General features: G+C 42.4%; 1 protein-coding gene across 2 annotated transcripts in view; it reads right to left on the bottom strand.

Moving 5' to 3' along the window:
* Window positions 1-20,138, bottom strand: part of LOC123770558 (armadillo repeat-containing protein 8) — a 63,888-nt gene that overhangs the window by 26,671 nt on the left and 17,079 nt on the right. The window contains exons 4-7 of one of the 2 annotated variants that reach the window (XM_045762579.2): window positions 16,467-16,678; window positions 10,627-10,751; window positions 9,502-9,700; window positions 299-502 (exon numbers count right to left, since the gene is read on the bottom strand). In XM_045762579.2, coding sequence (XP_045618535.1) covers window positions 299-502; window positions 9,502-9,700; window positions 10,627-10,751; window positions 16,467-16,678 — 740 coding nt within the window. The remainder of the gene's footprint in view (window positions 1-298; window positions 503-9,501; window positions 9,701-10,626; window positions 10,752-16,466; window positions 16,679-20,138) is intronic. The other variant, XM_045762580.2, reaches the window with a different exon arrangement.

The following is a 20,138-nucleotide window of genomic DNA, read 5'->3' as shown; positions in this document are numbered from 1 at the left end:
TAACCAAAGCCGCCAAAGATTTAGAAAAGATGTACAGGTTCGTAAGTGCTTGCATAACTGCTTCGTGAAACTAGACCCAGATTAAGTTCCTGGTGTTCAGTAGGCCTGCACAAATCCAGAGGCCTCAAAACACTGTAGTATTACAGCCAATTGTACCAGAAAATGCAAAGTATTGAAAGTTCAAAATAGGCCCGGAACCAATTAGTCCAGACTTCAACAATTACACTGTATAACAAATAAACAGAAATCCATTTATGTTATATAACAAGAGAATTCTTAAACAGCATAAGCAACTCACAATAGGGGAACCACAAATTCCCTGGGGAACATTAGTTCCGGGCGACGTAGATGTGTCTTTAAGATAATCATTCATGGTGTGTATCAGATGGTCAGTCATGGCTGCGGTTCTCTGAAGATCTGTGCTCACTTCTGTTAGGTATGCAAGAGTGTTAGCCGCTTCCACTCGCTCCCACACCTCGCGGTCCCGTCGACACATTCGTACCTGCCGGTGTTTGCATTACTGTACAGTACTTATCCATATACATGTTATAATGATGATATACAGAATACACTGTACTTGTGTATATATATATATTACAGTAATATGACTTATTCTCTATAATTATTCATTGATTAGCAACATTCCATTTCACCTAACATCTTAGTTTTATTAATAAATAATTTAATTTTCCAATAATATTACGTATTTAAGTATAAGAAAGCTGATGCTAGAGATGATGGCTGAACCAGACGTCCGGGTAAAAATAAAATGGGTAAAACGTCCAGACGATTGTTGTAAAAAAAGTTAGCGTTGAATGTAATGAAACGCCAGTTTCTGGGTGAGCCCTGAAGGCTTCCTGACACCCTCCTTCCCTCAGGTTGGTGGCATATTTCCTCATTAAAGAACCGAGCGGTGTCGGCCTGGCTGACCTAGGCCAGCTACCTCCTCACCCCCAACGAGGGGGAAGGCAGAGCTAACTAGCAGGAAGGGGGGGGGGGCTAGTTTCACAAAGATTTGGTTGTTTGTTTTATTATTGGGGAAGTTCTTTTGATATTTTGAAGGGCTATGGTCTCGTTTTTCAAACCATGCAGTGGTCTGTTGTAATTTACCCGTCTTTCTGGGTGCCTTTCCTTGGTGACGTCAAAGATGATAACCTTTAAATGTAAAGTGATCATAAGCCATCGCTCTCTGTGCCTCCCTGAGGGTCCAGGTACTGACTCGTGGTCCCCAGTAGGCAAAACAAACTCCGCGACTGATGACACTGATCAAGTACCATATAACCTAGTATGATAGCTTCAGGGAACCAACGAGGTTCCCCCTCAGGAAACAGATTTGAACACCTGGTAAAGCTAAGGCAGCCAATACAGACTCTGGAATGGGCATAGAACTCAAGTTCAAGTATGTTTATTGAGACAAGAAAGAAATACATCTCAAAGGGATAGAGTAGCTTAGGCTATTTCTACCCCCCTCATAGAACTCATTGCTACCCAACCAGCAGAGAGAGCTAGAGTTCCAGGAGAAAATCAAGGTCATGATTTTCAACTAACTAATTCTAACTATTTAGATATGAAAAAAATTCAGATCTTAAACTAGATGCAGGATTAAAATTGCAATCACATCACATGGAATGGAAACACCACATAAAGGATCTAGGAATAATGATATTAGACGAAGTAACGTTTAGTGAACATAACCAAGCAAACTTAAGATTTAGCCTGGAAAATAATAAGGTAGATTATAAGACCCATCAAAACAAGGGATGCTGCTCAGTACTCAAGGCTGATAAGGTAGATTACAAGACCCATCAAAACAAGGGATGCTGCTCAGTACTCAAGGCTGATAAGGTGGATTACAAGACCCATCAAAACAAGGGATGCTGCTCAGTACTCAAGGCTGAATAAATATATATAACAAAGTATTTAGAGAACATATAAAGCACACATACACAAATATAAAATATCTTAAAAAAGGTGAAGAGTAGAAGCGGCAAGAGCACAATCAGAGAACACTGTATGAACATCGAAGCCTACAACTTTTAAATCTTCTTCCAGCAAATGTAATACTGCTTGAACAAAAGTTGAAAGTGAGAGAAAATCAGACAGGGCCCGGCAAGAAATACACGATCAGCTGTACAAGATCCGGTGCATTGAACGCAAAGTTGCCTTGTGCTAAATGAACTGCTTCAGTGATTATCTCTCACTCATGATTACGCATAGTACTGCATAATATAGTGTATGACAATGTAAACAGGATCTGTAAATTGAAAATTGAACAAGTAATACTGCGACAAACATTCTTACTGGACACATTATTGACACATGTACCACAGTTTCTTAGAACATTGTGAATGTTCTACTCTGTAAATATTGTCAAAAACATCCATATACTGTATACAAGATAACAAATAATAAGCCATAAAAAATCCACTGTAAACACAAAAATAAAGGACACAAATACTATACATTTGCAGGCGAGGAGTCACAATAACGTGGCTAAAGTAAGTTGACCAGACCACACACTAGAAGGTGAAGGGACGACGATGTTTTGGTCCGTCCTGGACCATTCTCAAGTCGCAATCGACTTGAGAATGGTCCAGGACGGACCAAAACGTCGTCGTCCCTTCACCTTCTAGTGTGTGGTCTGGTCAACTATACATTTGTGGCAAGTGCTGAATCACCCCACACAACCAGCTTCGGAATTCTCTGGCAGTTGGCCCGTGTTGGCACGGGCCAACACCCAGCCGTGACATCGTACTTCATCTTCTCCATTCCACTACAGCGTGAAGTAGAGACTTCACCAAGTGTTTCTTTTTACCATTTCTTATGTTTATGTGTTCAGGGAAGGCATTTTAACAACATAAGAAGAAAACAAATTGGGGAAATAATTTTGTTCTGCGCACAGAGGTCAGCATATTTAATAATAGCGGTGCAATACAGTGGTTAGACCAATAACAGATAAACTACAAGTATATCCACCAACATTCTTTGTTAAGCAATCTAAACTAATTGTTAACCATTAGATAGTGGTTATCATTATTTGTTGATTCGTAGGATAATGTGGTTATTATCATATGAGGATTTAAACAATTACTGTCTAGGTTTTACATGTATCATGCAAATATGAATATAACAGCTCTCTGTGGATGCAATGGAGTTTACCTTGACCCATGAAAAAAAATCCTACCATTTTTTTTTTTGGTTACATGTAATAATTTTTAATTATCAGGGGAGAGTGCCAAGCCATTACAACTTTATAGCACTTTAGTCAGGTTATGGTTAAGTATTTGGGATGAGACAGGCGGAAGGAAGGAATGGCACCCAACTACTTGGACGATCAGGGATTGAACGCCAACCAGCACGAAGTGAGACCGTCACTCTACTGTCCAGTCAAAGTGGCTGGGTGGTTACATGTAACAGAAGCAGCCTGCTGTCATGCGTGTAATTACCTAAGTGTAGTTACAGGATGAGAGCTATACCTGGTTGATACCTGGTTGATGGGGTTCTGGGAGTTCGTCTACTCCCCAAGCCCGGCCCGAGGCCAGGCTCGACTTGTGAGAGTTTGGTCCACCAGGCTGTTGCTTGGAGCGGCCCGCAGGCCCACATACCCACCACAGCCCGGTTGGTCCGGCACTCCTTGGAGGAATAAATCTAGTTTCCTCTTGAAAATGTCCACGGTTGTTCCGGCAATATTTCTTATGCTTGCTGGGAGGACGTTGAACAACCGCGGACCTCTGATGTTTATACAGTGTTCTCTGATTGTGCCTATGGCACCTCTGCTCTTCATTGGTACTATTCTACATTTTCTTCCATGTCGTTCACTCCAGTACGTTGTTATTTTACTGTGTAGATTTGGTACTTGGCCCTCCAGTATCTTCCAGGTGTATATTATTTGATATCTCTCTCGTCTTCTTTCTAGTGAGTACATTTGGAGGGCTTTGAGACGATCCCAATAATTTAGGTGCTTTATTGCGTCTATGCGTGCCGTATATGTTCTCTGTATTCCCTCTATTTCAGCAATCTCTCCTGCTTTGAAGGGGGAAGTGAGTACTGAGCAGTACTCAAGACGGGACAACACAAGTGCCTTGAAGAGTACAACCATTGTGATGGGATCCCTGGATTTGAAAGTTCTCGTAATCCATCCTATCATTTTTCTGGCTGTCGCAATATTTGCTTGGTTATGCTCCTTAAACGTTAGGTCGTCAGACATTATTATTCCCAAATCCTTTACATGCTGTTTTCCTACTATGGGTACATTTGATTGTGTTTTGTACTCTGTATTATGTTTAAGGTCCTCATTTTTACCGTACCTGAGTACCTGGAATTTATCACTGTTAAACATCATGTTATTTTCTGATGCCCAGTCGAAAACTTTATTAATATCAGCTTGAAGTTTTTCAATGTCCTCAGCCGAGGTAATTTTCATACTGATTTTTGTGTCATCTGCAAAGGATGATACGAAGCTGTGACTTGTATTTTTGTCTATATCTGATATGAGAATAAGGAAAAGCAGTGGTGCAAGGACTGTACCCTGAGGTACAGAGCTTTTCACTGCACTTGGACTAGATTTTATATGGTTGACAGTTACTCGCTGAGTCCTGTTTGACAGAAAACTGAGTATCCAGCGTCCTACTTTACCGGTTATTCCCATTGACTTCATTTTGTGTGCTATCACGCCATGCTCACATTTATCGAAGGCCTTTGCGAAGTCCGTGTATATCACATCAGCATTCTGTTTCTCTTCTAATGCTTCAGTGACTTTGTCGTAGTGCTCAAGTAGCTGTGAGAGGCACGATCTTCCCGCTCGAAATCCATGTTGGCCTGGGTTATGAAGGTCATTGGTCTCCATGAAATTGGTGACCTGACTCCTAATCACTCTCTCAAATACTTTTATGATGTGCGATGTTAGTGCAACTGGTCTATAATTTTTTGCCAATGCTTTGCTCCCTCCCTTGTGTAGAGGGGCTATGTCTGCTACTTTAAGTGCATCTGGTATCTCCCCCGTGTCCAAGCTCTTCCTCCACACTATACTGAGTGCCTGTGCTACCGGCACTTTGCATTTCTTTATAAATATTGAATTCCATGAGTCTGGACCTGGGGCCGAGTGCATGGGCATGTTTTCAATTTCTTTTTCAAAATTTAGTGCGCTCGTGTTTATATCAGTTATATTTACCGGGGTTTGAATATCCCGCATAAAGAAATTGTCTGGATCTTCCACCTTCATGTTGTTTATTGGAGTGCTAAACATGTCCTCATACTGCTTTTTTAGGATTTCACTAATTTCTTTGTCATCCTCCGTGTATGAACCTTCACTTGTACGAATAGGTCCAATACTGGCAGTGGTTTTTGCTTTTGATTTCGCATATGAGAAAAAATATTTTGGATTTTTCTTTATTTCCTGAATTGCTTTCTGTTCTAACTGCCTTTCTTCAGTTTCATATGAGTGTTTCAATTTCCGCTCGATTTCTTCAATCTCCCTATTTAAATTATTCCTTCTTTGACGGGAAATTCGTGTCTGCATAAGCAGTTCCGTTATTTTTTTCCTGCGTTTATAGTGTCGTCTGCGTTCTCTTTCTACGTTAGATCTCTTTCTGGCTTTCTTTCTGGTTCCCCATGGAATGTTTGTAAGTTCCCTGTTTATTATCTCCCAGTCTATCCTTTTATTATTAAAATTGAATTTACTGAATAGCCCCTCTCGCTTTATCAACGTTTTAGGTCTATTCTGAGTATTGATGGTCGTTTGCACTTCAATGAGTTTGTGATCTGAGTATGTGGTATCTGATATCGTAATGTCTCTGATAATGTCTTCATTGTTCGTAAAGACCAGATCTAGAATATTTTCATTTCTCGTTGGCTCCGATATCTGCTGATTGAGTGAAAATTTGTCACAGAATCTAAGTAGTTCTCTAATCTGTGGTTGGTTAGGTCCTGATAGATTTCCTGGTATAATATTATTGTTTGCTATTTTCCACCTGAGACTAGGCAAGTTGAAGTCACCTAGGAAAATAATATCAGGTATCGGGTTCTCCAAATTATCAAGGCTATTCTCTATTTTGCTTATCTGTTCTGTGAATTCCTCAGCCGTTGCATCTGGCGGTTTGTATATTAGTATAATCACTAAATTTATTTTCTCTATTTTTAATCCCAGTACCTCTACCACCTCATTTGTAACGTTTAGGAGCTCCGAGCATACAAGGTCTTCCCTAATATACAGACCCACTCCTCCATGTGACCTAATTTTCCTATCACACCTGAATAGGTTATATCCTGGAATCCAGATCTCACTGTCCAACAATTCCCCTGCATGGGTTTCTGTGAAAGCTCCAAATACTGCATTTGACTCCGTGAGGAGGCCATTTATGAACTGTACTTTGTTGTTTGTTCTTGTTTTCAGTCCTTGTATGTTGGCAAAGATGAATGAGGTTACTCTATTAGTGATAGTTTGAATGGGAGACTTTTTCGGCACCTCCATTAATCGTGGACATAATGAGTTTGTTCTGACCAGTACTGATTGTTGTAGGGCAGTTTTCTGTCGTAGTTGTAGTTCCCTTTCGGTGGGTAATTGTATCTGTAATTCTGGAATGCCAGTGGATCTGGCATCCAGTTCCATACACTCTCCATGCTGCTCCTTTTGAATTCTCTGCCGGTCTGGTATAAAAAATTTATAGAGTTTCCTCCAAATTCATTATCCTGCTTGCCACTCTTTATGTAGCGTTCCGTGCCTTTCACGTGAAAGTGTGGGCAGCTAAGGTCATAGCATTTTCTGTCCTCCAGTGAGGTTTGGCACATGTCAGGATGGAAAAACCTACATATTGATCCAAATCGACACTCACCTTTCCTAAGCATATTTAAACATTTTTTGGGATGTTGGTAACTGCATTCTAATCCTTTCTTATTACCAGCATATCTATGTCTGCATATGCCCTTTGCATAAAATTTGCATAAGTCTGTCCTTCTGTTCTGAATTGCTCTATCGAGAACCGTCGTGGTGTCTGTACCTATCGAGCTGTCAGTGCTGTCTGGTACACTTTCTAGTTTACTGTCATCTACATCCAGGCCTACTGAGTCAGAGTTTGCAACTTCCTGAGTTTCAGCCTCAGTTTCATCCCTGACTATAGCCTCCGCCCCTTGTATATTAGAATTGTTGTTCCTTTCCCACTCCTTCTGGATGGCTGGTAGGCTTCCAATGAATGATGTTTTCCGATCATGCGTCATGTTATCTAGAAGGTTTTTTAGGATATTCCAAGCTGGCAGGTCATTTTTACACACCCAGAGCAAGTGGCCATCTCTCAGTGCCGTAGTGTTACTCACTCCTGTACAAGCCGAATGGAATCTAGTCTTACAGATATAACATTCAATTCCCGTTACCTTCGTCTTTAAGAAGTTGTTACAGTGGCCACAAATTTGTTTATTTACTCCCATATTGCCTTGTTTTGTTGTATATATCTATATATTTATAATATTATATGTATATTGTATATTTGTAACAATATATATGTATATATATTTATATGTTTAATATTATAATATTATATGTATATCGTATATTTGTAATATTGTGTGTGTTATTTTGTTCAAACTTTATGGCAGGTACTTAGCGTAGGTAGCGAGGCTGGTTCCCCCGGTCAGTACAGGTGACCTCTTGTGGCCCAGGTTGATGTCACCAGTTTCCAGTTACCCGATTTATAACCACTGATGCCGCCTCTTGCCACTATTTTATATTTCTAGTGTTCTATATTTATAATATTCACTTCCAACTTATATGTTGTTGTGATACCCGTTCCACATCACTGTTCCACGAATCACCGTTCACTATTTTTTTTTGTTTCGTTTTTTTTTATCCTAATACACGCATGTACACAAAGCCTCGTTCACTGGCTCACACGTGGTCTCCCGTTTATTCTCTATTTAACACAAAGTTCTATTGTTAATGACTATTTTCAATTTTCCAGCGGTCACTATGCACTTTGTTATGTCTGTAATCAGTAGTCCACGGCAGTAGTCCTACGAATCCCTGTTAATGTCACGATTTTAACGGAGCGCGCACGGTACGTCTACCCCCTCCCTCGACCTCAACTCGACCTATGCTCGTGTTGTTCCGTTTTCCCAGTACTCTGTCGTATAATGCTTTCAAACTACTTACGGTTTTGGCCTCCAGCACCTTCTCACTTAAGTTTGTTCCAACCATCTACCACTCTGTTTGCAAAAGAAAATTTTCTAATATTTTTGGGGGCACCTGTGTTTTCTTAGCATGAATCTGTGTCCTCTTGTTCGTAAAATTGCTGGTTTCAGGAACCAGCAATTCCTCTTTGTCAATTTGGTCTATTCCTGTTAGTATTTTGTAAGTGGTGATCATATCACCTCTCTTTCTTCTATCTTCTAGTTTTGGGATGTTTAACGCCTCTAGTCTCTCCTCGTAACTCTTCTTTTTCAGTTCCGGAAGCCATTTTGTAGCATGCCGTTGCACCTTGTCCAGTTTATTTATGTGCTTCTTGAGATTTGGGCACCATACAACTGCTGCATATTCTAATTTTGGTCTCACAAAAGTCATGAACAGTTTATTTAGTATTTCACCATTTATATAATTAAAAGCAAGTCTGAAGTTGGAAAACGATGCATATACTCCTTTCACAATGTTCTTTGTGTGTTCCTCTAGCGACAGCTTACTATTCAAAAACCACCCCTAGGTCTCATTCTTTATTAGAGTTCTGTAATTCCTTTCCACATAAATTGTAAGTTGTGTGTGGTCTATTTTCTCCAGTTCCACATTTCATAACATGGCAATTATTCACACTGAATTCCATTTGCCACTTCACGCTCCAAGCACTTATTTTATCTAGATCGATTTGAAGAGCACAACAATCGTTTGCGTGTCCTCTCTTTCCCAGTATCTTAGCATTATTCACAAACATTTTCATATAATTTTGTGTATTCCTTCTGGTAGATCGTCTATGTTCTGATTTGCGGCCACTGGTGGCTTACGCCTTTCTTCTAATCAATGCTCTTGCCCGTATGTTGCCAATTAGGCCATTTGTAATCACCGCCCAGACCTCCAACGCCATTGTATATTATGTTCATATCCTTTTCACTACTCTCTATGGTTGTAATGGAGTATACCAGGTACATCGATCATCGATTGAAACATGTGTTATTGAAACAATTGTGTTATGTGAATTATGTGATTTATCAAGGTATTCAACACACACACACTCTTGTAAATGAAGAGAAACAAGTGATAAACAATCAGTGAAACATCGGATGGCAACAGCAGTCGGGCACCGGGTGTTGACAGGTGCCAGACACAGCCACCGCGGCGCACCCTTCCAGAGCGCCTCCACCCAGTCAAACTATAAACATTCACCTATTTTCGTGTTTTTCTCACATTATGCATACAAATTTATAATTCTAAAACGAAAAATTATATTTCGGAATTTGTTTACTTTCTTGCACATAGGCAGGTACGACCACTTTTCTATGACTGCGGTCTAGGGGTTAAAAACTCACCAAACACTGTAATGTCTTAAATATGATTTTAGGGTCATCTGCCGAGATTGCCCCTGCACGGTGCAAGAACGTTAGTGACGTGGCTGCTGCAAGTTGCATATCCCGAGGCCGATCCCGAGCCATGAGCCCTACAAGTAGGTCTGGTACAGCCTTTCCTCCGTAACTTTTGGTAGCTATAACAGATGACACTCTTTCATTGCTGTTGAAGAAAACAACTGATTAGAAAGAGATTAAGCCACACCACATTTAAACAGAATGCATTAATCAGGATGATTTCAAACCTAAACATCTATTACCAGAGCATACCTATATAGATATTGCATTTACTGCATTTAGTATACCCATCCTAACTACATCAATATTTAAAAAAATTGAATAAACACATAATTTATGGTGAAAAATGCAGCTAGTAAACAGTGATGAGGCCAGTGTGCTGGGTTTGGGCAGCACAGATAATGTTACCTCCTTCCCTCCCTTCTCCACCATGGGTCATAACACTCAACTCTTAACACATAATGTACTACAATAACTAACTCAATCCTATCTACTGTAGTTCATAATAAAAGCAATGAAGTATAGTAAGCTTGTAATTCCAAAACAGTAAGTCATTTGAAAACCTAGAAAAGTGAGGACAAAAATAAACGAGTCAGTAGAGGTGGAGGCAGCTCCATAAATCCAGCGTTGATATGTAGCTGCTCTCTTTGGTGGGTCCCCAAGATACCAGACTGGGTTAGTCGGGAAGTCATCAATGGGAGCTCTCTCAGAAAAAAAATCAGACTAGTATTTGCTTGATAAACACAAGGTAGCGAAAGAGAGAGAACACAGGCTAAATGGAAACCTGGTAATATCCTCTCCATCACAGGCAGCCCCTTGCCCAGTGCAGTATTCTTGAATGAAGACTTGGTATTAAGAAGATAATCACTTTTAAATCAAGTTACGAAATCACATTAAAAAAAAGTTTAGAACAGTCGTGAGGAGCCCAAAGCTAGTGATTTCTAGGGGCCCGACAAATACAAAATAAAATTTCCCAACATTCAAAACGGTTAACATGTTCAACTTGGCACCAGAAATCTCACATATATGGTATGTGGGTAATGAACACAGACAAGTAGATATGAATCTTACTTATAGCACATAGCAGCCAAACAGTGTAACGCAGGAAGCTGAACTCTGGAGACGGGGGAACACAGCATGCAGGCCACAAGGTCCGCTCCGCCTGCGTCCACCAACTGCTGCTGCTGCTCACAGGTCTGTAAGTAAACAAAATAGGGGCATATTTTTAAAGCATCTAATGTATAGGAATATATGTAGTCAATACTCCTATTAGTCAAAGCATACGTATTACAACAGTACCGTACTGTACAAAATCGAGACTACCACACATCAATATACATATTATATGACGAAAGATTCCCCAGTTCCTAATATCCTGTCGTAGATCAACTGGTCAGAATTTAGAACTAAATTTCTCCTTCATGGATTACAGGAGTTAGGTTCCCAAACCACCATAAAATGGGTTGGGGGAATCAAACAAATTAAATACTGTAGATGTAATGTTGAACTAACACCAATTTAATTGATCATGAATGCTGAAGCTGCTTTACTGAGTGGAACTGAAGTTTAGAGGAGGACAAGATAGAAATATCATATTCTGCAGATTTTTTATATGCTGTAATTTTCAATCTTTTCACTGGTTGCAGGTGCTGGTGGCAGTAGAGGATTTCAGTATGAGACATGTGACTTCGTTAAAGATGCATCTTGAGACATTTGTGACACACAGAGAGCTAAGGCCTGCATCAAACTCAAAGGCCTTTGTCCTTTGATTAAAATAATTCATTGTCAATTGCTTTAATCACTTTAATTTCCAGTGTTATAGTTTGTCTCCTCCTTGGCCCAGGTGAACCACCACCACCAACACACTTCCTCCTCCTCCTCCTGTTAGCAATGATTAATCTTCATGCGGGTCTCTAATGCTAGGCTACAGGTTATATAAGCTACCAGGTCTTTCCCTTATGCAGTTTCAGGGAGCCGTAAGGATTTAACCCTTAAAGGATTACAGCAGGTCTCTTGAGACTTGAAATGGCAGAGACCATGAGCCGGAACCAGAATTTGGCTCTCTCTACAAGGCTAGGGAAACCTGGGTACCAAAGTTCTTCTAAAAATTAAGAAAACCTTACTGGAAAAGTTAGTAAAAGAAAAATTAGTTCTTGAAAGAAACTCAAAAGAGAGAAATAGGACAAATGACCAATGGTGTGGGTGAGTACCCTAACCTTGATTCGCCTGTCACCAGACGGCAGCCCAGGTCACCTGAGGTTTCGGACAATAGCTCATCTCACTAGAAAGCCATCAGTACCAAGCCCCAAATGCCCCACGGAAAAAATGAAACAGGGCAGAAACATGGGGTTACAAAGGGTCCCCAAAAAAGAACATTTCGTTATATTTAATGCCTGATTTCTGGGAGGGTCACCTATGTAGCTCCCTGAATTTTAGTCATAACAATACTGTACTTCAACAGAAAAGGACGGCTATCTTGTATAAGTTCCGAGGATCAATGGCCCCATGGCCTGGTCTCTGAACAGGCCTCGCAATTGGTCATCTGGTCAACGAGGCTGTTGGACATGGCTGCTTGCAACCTGACTTATGAATCACAGCCTGATTGATCTGGTATTCTTTGGAGGTGTTTGTCGAGTTCTCTCTTGAACACTGTGAGAGGCCGGCCAGTTATGCTCCTTACGTGTAATGGAAGTGTGTTGAAAAGTCTTGGGCCCTTGATGTTGATAGAGTTCTCCTTCAGCGTACTTATTACATCTCTGCTTTTCATCATGGGTATTTTGCACATCAATGTCTCCATATACCTGTACTGCCTGTACTTCACCTTCGCATCTCTCCGCAATATCTGAGCATGCAGTAGTGAAGTGCTGTCTATCCTCTCCAGAGGAAATATTTTTCAACAAATTCGCTATTTTCAAAAAGAGGTTATTATCTTCATCACAAATCCAGTATAACGAGGTACAGAGCACCACTTGGTTCCCGAACTTTAGTTATCTGAAACTTCCAGTTTCCCGATTGGTGTTGGGGAGTCACGCTACACGGACTAAGTTCGGGTAGGAAGTAGTCCGCCAAGCTTCACGCCGGCTGGGGTTGGGGTTACCCTACACGAACCAAGTTCGGATGAGAAAGCGGTCAGCCAAGCGTCGTGCCGGCCCGTGGTGGTGGGTGGGTGGGAGATGGTTTAGTTTGCTCACTGACCGTGTCAGGCGCCGCCTGCTACCCTGTGACGTCACAGACTCACGGCCTATTGTTCCCATTGTTTGAATTTGTTACGAGACTGGAGTGTTCATTCCATGACTTTGTTTTACATATCAGCACAATCAAGGAACATCCGTGCACCATGTCGACTCCAAATGCACGCATTGTGTCAGTGAAAGTAAGCAATTATCAAAAGAAGGCACCAAACCGGGAAGTCCATGTAGCACCATCAAATGTGCAGAATAATCAGAGGGCGCTAAATATCACCAAGGATGCCAATACGAGAACAAAAAAGCATAAGGCGAACGATATCAAAAGTATCCGAGTCACCAAGAATTCTATTGAGGGACAGGTGACCGTGAGGGACGGTCGGAAAGCAAGACACACGCTCGTCCCGGAAGTCAGGACATGCACGGCCGTAAGAGGGACAATGCAATTAGGACAATAAGGAGCAGGGCGGCGCTCCATCAAGTGACCATGGGTTAAGCGAGTATCGCCAATACGCAACCTCGCCAGAGCAGTTTCCTATCGCCGGTTACGTTGGTAGGAGGATGGCCACGAGGAAACACAACATTTAAGAGTACGGAGTTTGTTACCAGTAACAGACGACCAAGAAGCCTGCCAACGGGTATGGATGGAGGAATGGATAACCGGGTAAAAGTCGGAATATGGAATACCTTTACGAGAGATGGGACAAGAGCGGACAGCTTCCTTGGCAGCAGCATCCGCACGCTCATTTAAAGACACACCAATATTGTGTCAGTGAAAGCATCTACAAGCGGGTTACGTAAAAGAAAGAGGTCAGTGATGACATTTGAGAAGAAAGTTGAAATAATTAAGAAGGTGGAGAGCGTTGTCCCGAGAAGTGTCATGTGCGCTGAATATGGCATTAGTAAAAGTACTGTTTTTGATCTTCTTAAGGCTAAACCTATCATTTTTTACTATTTCTCTAGAAGTGAAAGTGATAAAGAAATACGAAATAGAGAAGTAGTAAGTAAAGCAAAGGTGGAGAGTGTTGATAACGCAGTGTGGGAGTGGTTCAAACAGAGACATGAAGTGACAAAGAAGCCAGTGGCAGGCTGGCTGCTCGTAGAAAAGGCACGTGAATTTCACCAAGCAATGAAAATTACTCAAAAGTGTGTATACAGTGATGGATGGCTGAGAAGTTTTAAAACCCGTCGTGGCATTAGGTTCATTAAAGTGCATGGTGAAAGACAATCTGCTGATATTGTTGGTGCTGATGAGTATGTAAGTAAATTTGCAGAGATGGTGCAGGAACAAAATTTATCTCCAGAGCAAATTTATAATGCTGATGAGACAGGTTTGTACTGGCGTATGCTACCCACAGAAACGATGGCTCATAGTGGTGAGGACGATCCTTCAGGTGGTTACAAACAGAACAAACAGAGAATTTCTTTGTTGTGCTGTGCAAATGCAGCTGGCACGCACAAATTAAAATTACTTGTGATTGGAATTAGTAAAAACCCCAGGGCTTTAAAGTCAGCCAGGTGCCTCCCTGTGATTTATAAGAACCAGCCAAGTGCGTGGATGTCTCGAGTAATATTTGTCGAGTGGTTTAATAAGAACTTTGTACCCGAGGTGAAGGACCACCTGAAAAGTGTTGGTCTCCCGCAACAGCAAAGTTGTGCTGCTGTTAGATAACAGTTCAATGCATCCACGAGGTGATGAGCTAGTAAATGGCAATATTATTGGAACATTCTTGCCACCCAATACAACTTCAGTGATCCAACCCATGGATCAAGGAATAATTAAGAACCTTAAACACCACTACAAGAGGATGTTTGCCAGACGTCTTAATAATCAGCTTGGAATACTTAGGGACTTTTATAGTCTTCACAATAAAGTCAGCTATCTGGACTATTACTAGTGCGTGGGATGAGGTAAAGCAGACAACACTAAGAAATGGTTGGAAAAAACTTTGGCCCGCGTCAAGTCTGTTTCCTGAGGAAGATGACGAGGCAGATTTTGAAGGATTTGCGGTGAAGAAAGTTAGCGAGAAGAAAAAATTAAGAGAGGAACTCCTAGCCTATGTCAAGGGGATTAAGTCCCCTGAGCTTAGAGCAGAACTGGTGACTGAAACAATAGAAGATGACATAGATAGATGGATAGATTTTGATGAAGCAGCCCCAAACAATCGAAACATGACTAATGATGAAATTATAGAATTAGTATGTACAGCAAAAAAGCCAGACGAGTGCAATGAAGAAGATGGAGAGGAAGAGGATGAAGAAGCGTTAAAGGAAAAATGTAATATGGAAAAAGTTCAGCAAAATTTTGAAGACATTCTGGCATTTATGGACACGAGTTACAGCAAGTTTGAAACTAAGGACATGATGACTCTGTACAATTTGTATATGAAGTTTTAAAAACAAGAGCCAAGGGAATGAAACAAATGTCATTTACAGAGTCTTTTGCAATGGCTTCCAAGAAAGCTCGCATTGCATCACCTGCACCTGACTCATCGCATGTTGACCCAGTCAACCCAACAACTTCAGTCAACCCAACACCATCAACATCAACCACCACCTCTTCCATGTAAATAACTATGCTTCATCAACGTCGATCATCAACATAAGCGGATCAGGACTTCAATTATTGGTGAGTACAAACAAAATACGGTCGCATTTATGCTATGAACCTGTCGATTTTTTCCCTTAGATTTTTTTTCACAAAATTTTAAATATTTTTTTCCTCCGTTTCTCGTATAGGAACTTACATGTTAACCGACGGGTCTCGTCCCCAAGGGGTTCGGAAACCAAGTGGTGCTCTGTACTGTATTAGCTATTCCTTTTTTTTGGCACATTTTGTGTGCAACATCATTACACAATTGACAATTGATATAGTTTGGATACTTGGATACTTAAGTAAACATCAAAGTAACTGGGTAGGAGTAACCGGGTAAAAGCTTGCAGTAACCGGGTAAAAGCTTGCAGTAACCGGGTAAAAGCTTGCAGTAACCGGGTAAAAGCCAGCAGTAACCGGGTAAAAGCCTGCAGTAACCGGGTAAAAGCCTGCAGTAACCGGGTAAAAGCTTGCAGTAACCGGGTAAAAGCCTGCAGTAACCGGGTAAAAGCCTGCAGTAACCGGGTAAAAGCCTGCAGTAACCGGGTAAAAGCCAGCAGTAACCGGGTAAAAGCCAGCAGTAACCGGGTAAAAGCCTGCAGTAACCGGGTAAAAGCCTGCAGTAACCGGGTAAAAGCCTGCAGTAACCGGGTAAAAGCCTGCAGTAACCGGGTAAAAGCTTGCAGTAACCGGATAAAAGCCAGCAGTAACCGGGTAAAAGCTTGCAGTAACCGGGTAAAAGCCTGCAGTAACCGGGTAAAAGCCTGCAGTAACCGGGTAAAGGCCTGAAGTAACAAGAAAAACAGTAGGAGTAACCAGGTTAATGATGGGAGTTACTCAAATTGTGTTGGTTATGAGCACAACAAATGGCCAATTTGTTAATTTTTGGGCATTCCTGGTAAGAAATTCGGCTAACTCGCAGGAGGGAAATGGGGTGCCATATGATATTCAGATTACCGAGCGTAGACAGTACTGTATGTATACTGTACCTGGAAATAAAGTCAATGTAAATCACGAATATAAATGTATACGTACTTATCAAAACAAATATATCGGCAAGGAAAGTCAATATTTCAAGCAATGATCAAACTTAACGTAATCATGCATCGTACAAAAGCGTCAAGTACACAAACCCTGGATACCTTGCAGGCATGAGCAAGGATGTTGGCAACGCACTCCTGGTTGCTGGGGGGGTGATACCCGTGTTGTATGAGGGTGGTGAGAAGCTTATGATCCCACGATGGCGGCGGCGGTGCACAGCCCTGCCGGTACACCGACCTCAGACAGCACAAGATCATCTGAGTGTACGCACTCGTCCCACTTCCTCCAACACATGCTTCAAGCTCTGTGTAAACACAATAGTTTAGAAAATTGGGGGGACCTTTGACAAGCCACTGGCTTTCTGTCCTCATCAAGGCCACTAGTGTTAGTGGCTCTCAGATAAAATATTTAGACAATTTCTAAAGTTCAAGGACACACTGCGTTAATAATTAAGAGGTTTTCTCGGGTCAAGACGGATCTTTTAGAGAAATCCGGATAGACTAGTTTGAACATTATTACCCTTTCTAATTGGGACCAAACCACTGACAGATTATTGGACAGTTTATATACTCAACACCAAAGTTACACAGCATACCAAGAAATACATTATAAGACTTGGTTCTGCACACACATGTTTATGGCCAAGATGTATAATTAATTTGATGTATATTTGAGACCCAGAGGAGTAAAATAGAATAAATAAACTTCACAGAATAAACTTTAATCTGTGAAAGTACATCTAAAACATAGCTAATGTAGCAAATGTTCTGGGACAATATCTTCCAAATACATCAATCAGTGTGAATAACTGCATTGTCTTTCCCTTCCCAAATGCAGATGACTAAGCAAAAAACCAGCGTTGAATGTAATGAAAAGCCATTTTCTGGGCGAGACCCGGAGGCTCCCCAGAGCTAATCGGACTAATATGAATGTATTAAACCCTGGCATCAGTCAATGCACATAAAGATCTAGGCCTACTGGGGACCACGAGCCAGAACCTGGCCCCCTTAGAGAGGCACAAGGAGCAGTGGTCTATAGAAACTCCCATGTGGTTGGAAGCATTCTATGTCTGCCATCGACCGGGTCAGGCACCCTGAGAGATAAGTGCCCCAAAACTAACACCTATTCAGTTAAAAAATTGCTACTGAAAGCCAAACTAGTAGACAGAACGCCCCAAATTAAAACAAGCAAACGAGCAAGACGTCACCGCGCTGCTGCCTGCTCAAATCCACCCCCTTTCCCAGGAGGGGGAAGGGGAAGCCCCAGACCCCCATGCCGGCCATCCACCTTGAGGCTGGATGTCAAAAACTGCAAAAAAAACTCTGACCGGAGGGAGGGAGGGATGCAGGGGAGCCTGTGGGTCTCATCCAGAAACTGGCATTTCCTTACATTCAACGATGGTTTTCTGGGGGGAGCCCCTTCGGCTCCCCGGAGCTACTTACCCAAAGACAAAACAAGAAGGATTTACCCCGGGAGGCGGTCGGCCCTCGCTCCTCAACGCAAAGTCAATACAACTGGCTGCAACCGCCGACCCAATGCGACACAGACCCGACTAGGCCCCGGAACACTGACAAGGTAGCGAGCAGCCAGGACCCTGTTAGACCTCCAAGAACATCGAACCGATGCCAGAATGTCAGCCCAAGACATGTTACCGAAGACAGCAGCCAAAGCACCAAACTTAAAATGTCGTGGACACAAGGATAGACCGCAGGCTGCCTGGACCGAATAACCCTGTGGACGACCTGGAAGATCCAAACCCTGGAATAGGGAAGAAGGGAAACCAGGCCAACCCAAAGCGCGTCCCCAGCCACCGAGGCCGTGGCGCATAGGTAGTGGTGAAGAGTTGCAACTGGACACAACACATGATGCACCCCGGCCTAACCAATCAGGCATCAACAACCCAAGGACCCCTCCAGAAAGCAGCAGTCTCATTCTTCGCCAGAAAAGGAGACGACGACTGCAAACGAACAAAACAACCACCAGGATCAAAAGAGCAGAAACCTCTGCCCCAGAGGACCGCGTGAAGCTCCCCAACCCGACCCCCCAGAGGCCAATGCCAACAAGAAAATGAGCCTTAGAAAAACAGTCCTGAACCGAAGGGGCCACCACAAACTGAGGAGAAGAGAGAAAAGAGAGCACCCGGTCTAATGACCAGGATGGCTTCGGCCTGTGCATGAGCAGGCCGGAGGTGAAAAATGCCCAAGAAAGATTGCGGAATGGAGCAGAAGTTATATCCACCCCAAATGCAAGCTGAAGCGGCTCTGCCAGCACCGCACGATACGAGATGACAGTACTCGGCATAAGATGACGGGCCTGAAAAAAACAAGAAAGGACAAAACCCGATCAGAAATCGAAGACAACCTACAAAGAGACAAAGTGCCAAAAAGACTGCCAGGAAACTTCATACTGCTGCCAAGACGAAACCCGCAGGTGGGACATCATCAACGAAGCCAGCTGATCACCATACAAGTGGTGATAAACCTGCATCAAAAAGACCAGACACGAAAATCGGAGAAGATCGAACCAGCCATGTACTGGACTGGACCAATCTGCTGAAAGAGGCGGAGCCGTGGGAAGACCCTCAGGTTCGGACACCGAGCAAGCAGCGCCTGAAATCAAGGCTGGGCCGGCCACCAAGGGGCCAACAGGACTACTCTAACCTGGTAAGTGTCCAAGCGAGTCAGGACCCGGAGCAACAACCGAACCGGGAAAAAGAGGTACAGATAAGCCCACCTCAACCAGTCCTGCCGAAAGGCATCAACCCCGACGGCTTCACAGTCTTTGAAGGGCGCTACAAAGTTGCGCTAAGGGCGCCCGGAAGGTGCCTCAACCAGGCTGACGCGAAGAGGTCAACTTCCTGATGCTTGAATGTCCAGCAGAGTCAAAGAAACGAGTCGGCGTCGACCGTCTATTCTGTGGACAGGAGAATGACCCGGGACTTGACTGCTGCCTGCTCAAACCCGGGACATCTTGCTGGACCACTATGATATGGCATTAGATGCTATGGAAGACAAACATAACGCGGATGTAATTTAGACAGATTTCGCAAAAGCTTTTGATAAATGTGACCATGGTGTTATTGCACATAAAATGTGTTTAAAAGGAATTACCGGAAAAATAGGCAGATGGATCTACAATTTCCTGACCAACAGAACCCAATGTGTAATAGTCAACAAAAAAAAAATCCAGCCCATCAACCGTGAAGAGCTCAGTCCCCCAGGGTACTATGCTTGCTCCAGTACTTTTTCTCATCCTCATTTCGGACATAGACAAGAACACAACCTATAGCACTGTATCATCCTTTGCAGATGACACTAGGATCTTCATGAGAGTAGGCAACATAGAGGACACGGCGAACCTCCAGTCAGATGTAGATCAGGTCTTTCTATGGGCTACAGAAAATAATATGGTGTTTAACGAAGATAAGTTCCAGCTCGTGCGCTATGGAAAAAATGAAAATATAAAAACGGAAACCACGTACAAAACTCAGGCAAATCATAACATAGAACGAAAAGGCAATGTAAAGGATCTGGGTGTACTCATGTCGGAAGACCTTACCTTTAAAGAACACAATAAAGTAGCCGTCACAACTGCAAGAAAAATGACAGGTTGGATAACAAGAACTTTTCACACTAGAGATGCTATACCGATGATGATACTTTTCAAAACGCTTGTGCTCTCTAGAGTGGAGTACTGCTGCACAATGACAGCACCTTTCAAAGCTGGAGAAATTACTGACCTGGAGAGTGTGCAGAGATCCTTTA

Source organism: Procambarus clarkii, chromosome 46 (genome assembly GCF_040958095.1).
Source record: "Procambarus clarkii isolate CNS0578487 chromosome 46, FALCON_Pclarkii_2.0, whole genome shotgun sequence".
Taxonomy (NCBI): Eukaryota; Metazoa; Arthropoda; class Malacostraca; order Decapoda; family Cambaridae; genus Procambarus; species Procambarus clarkii.
This window is presented reverse-complemented; position numbering and strand designations above follow the sequence as displayed.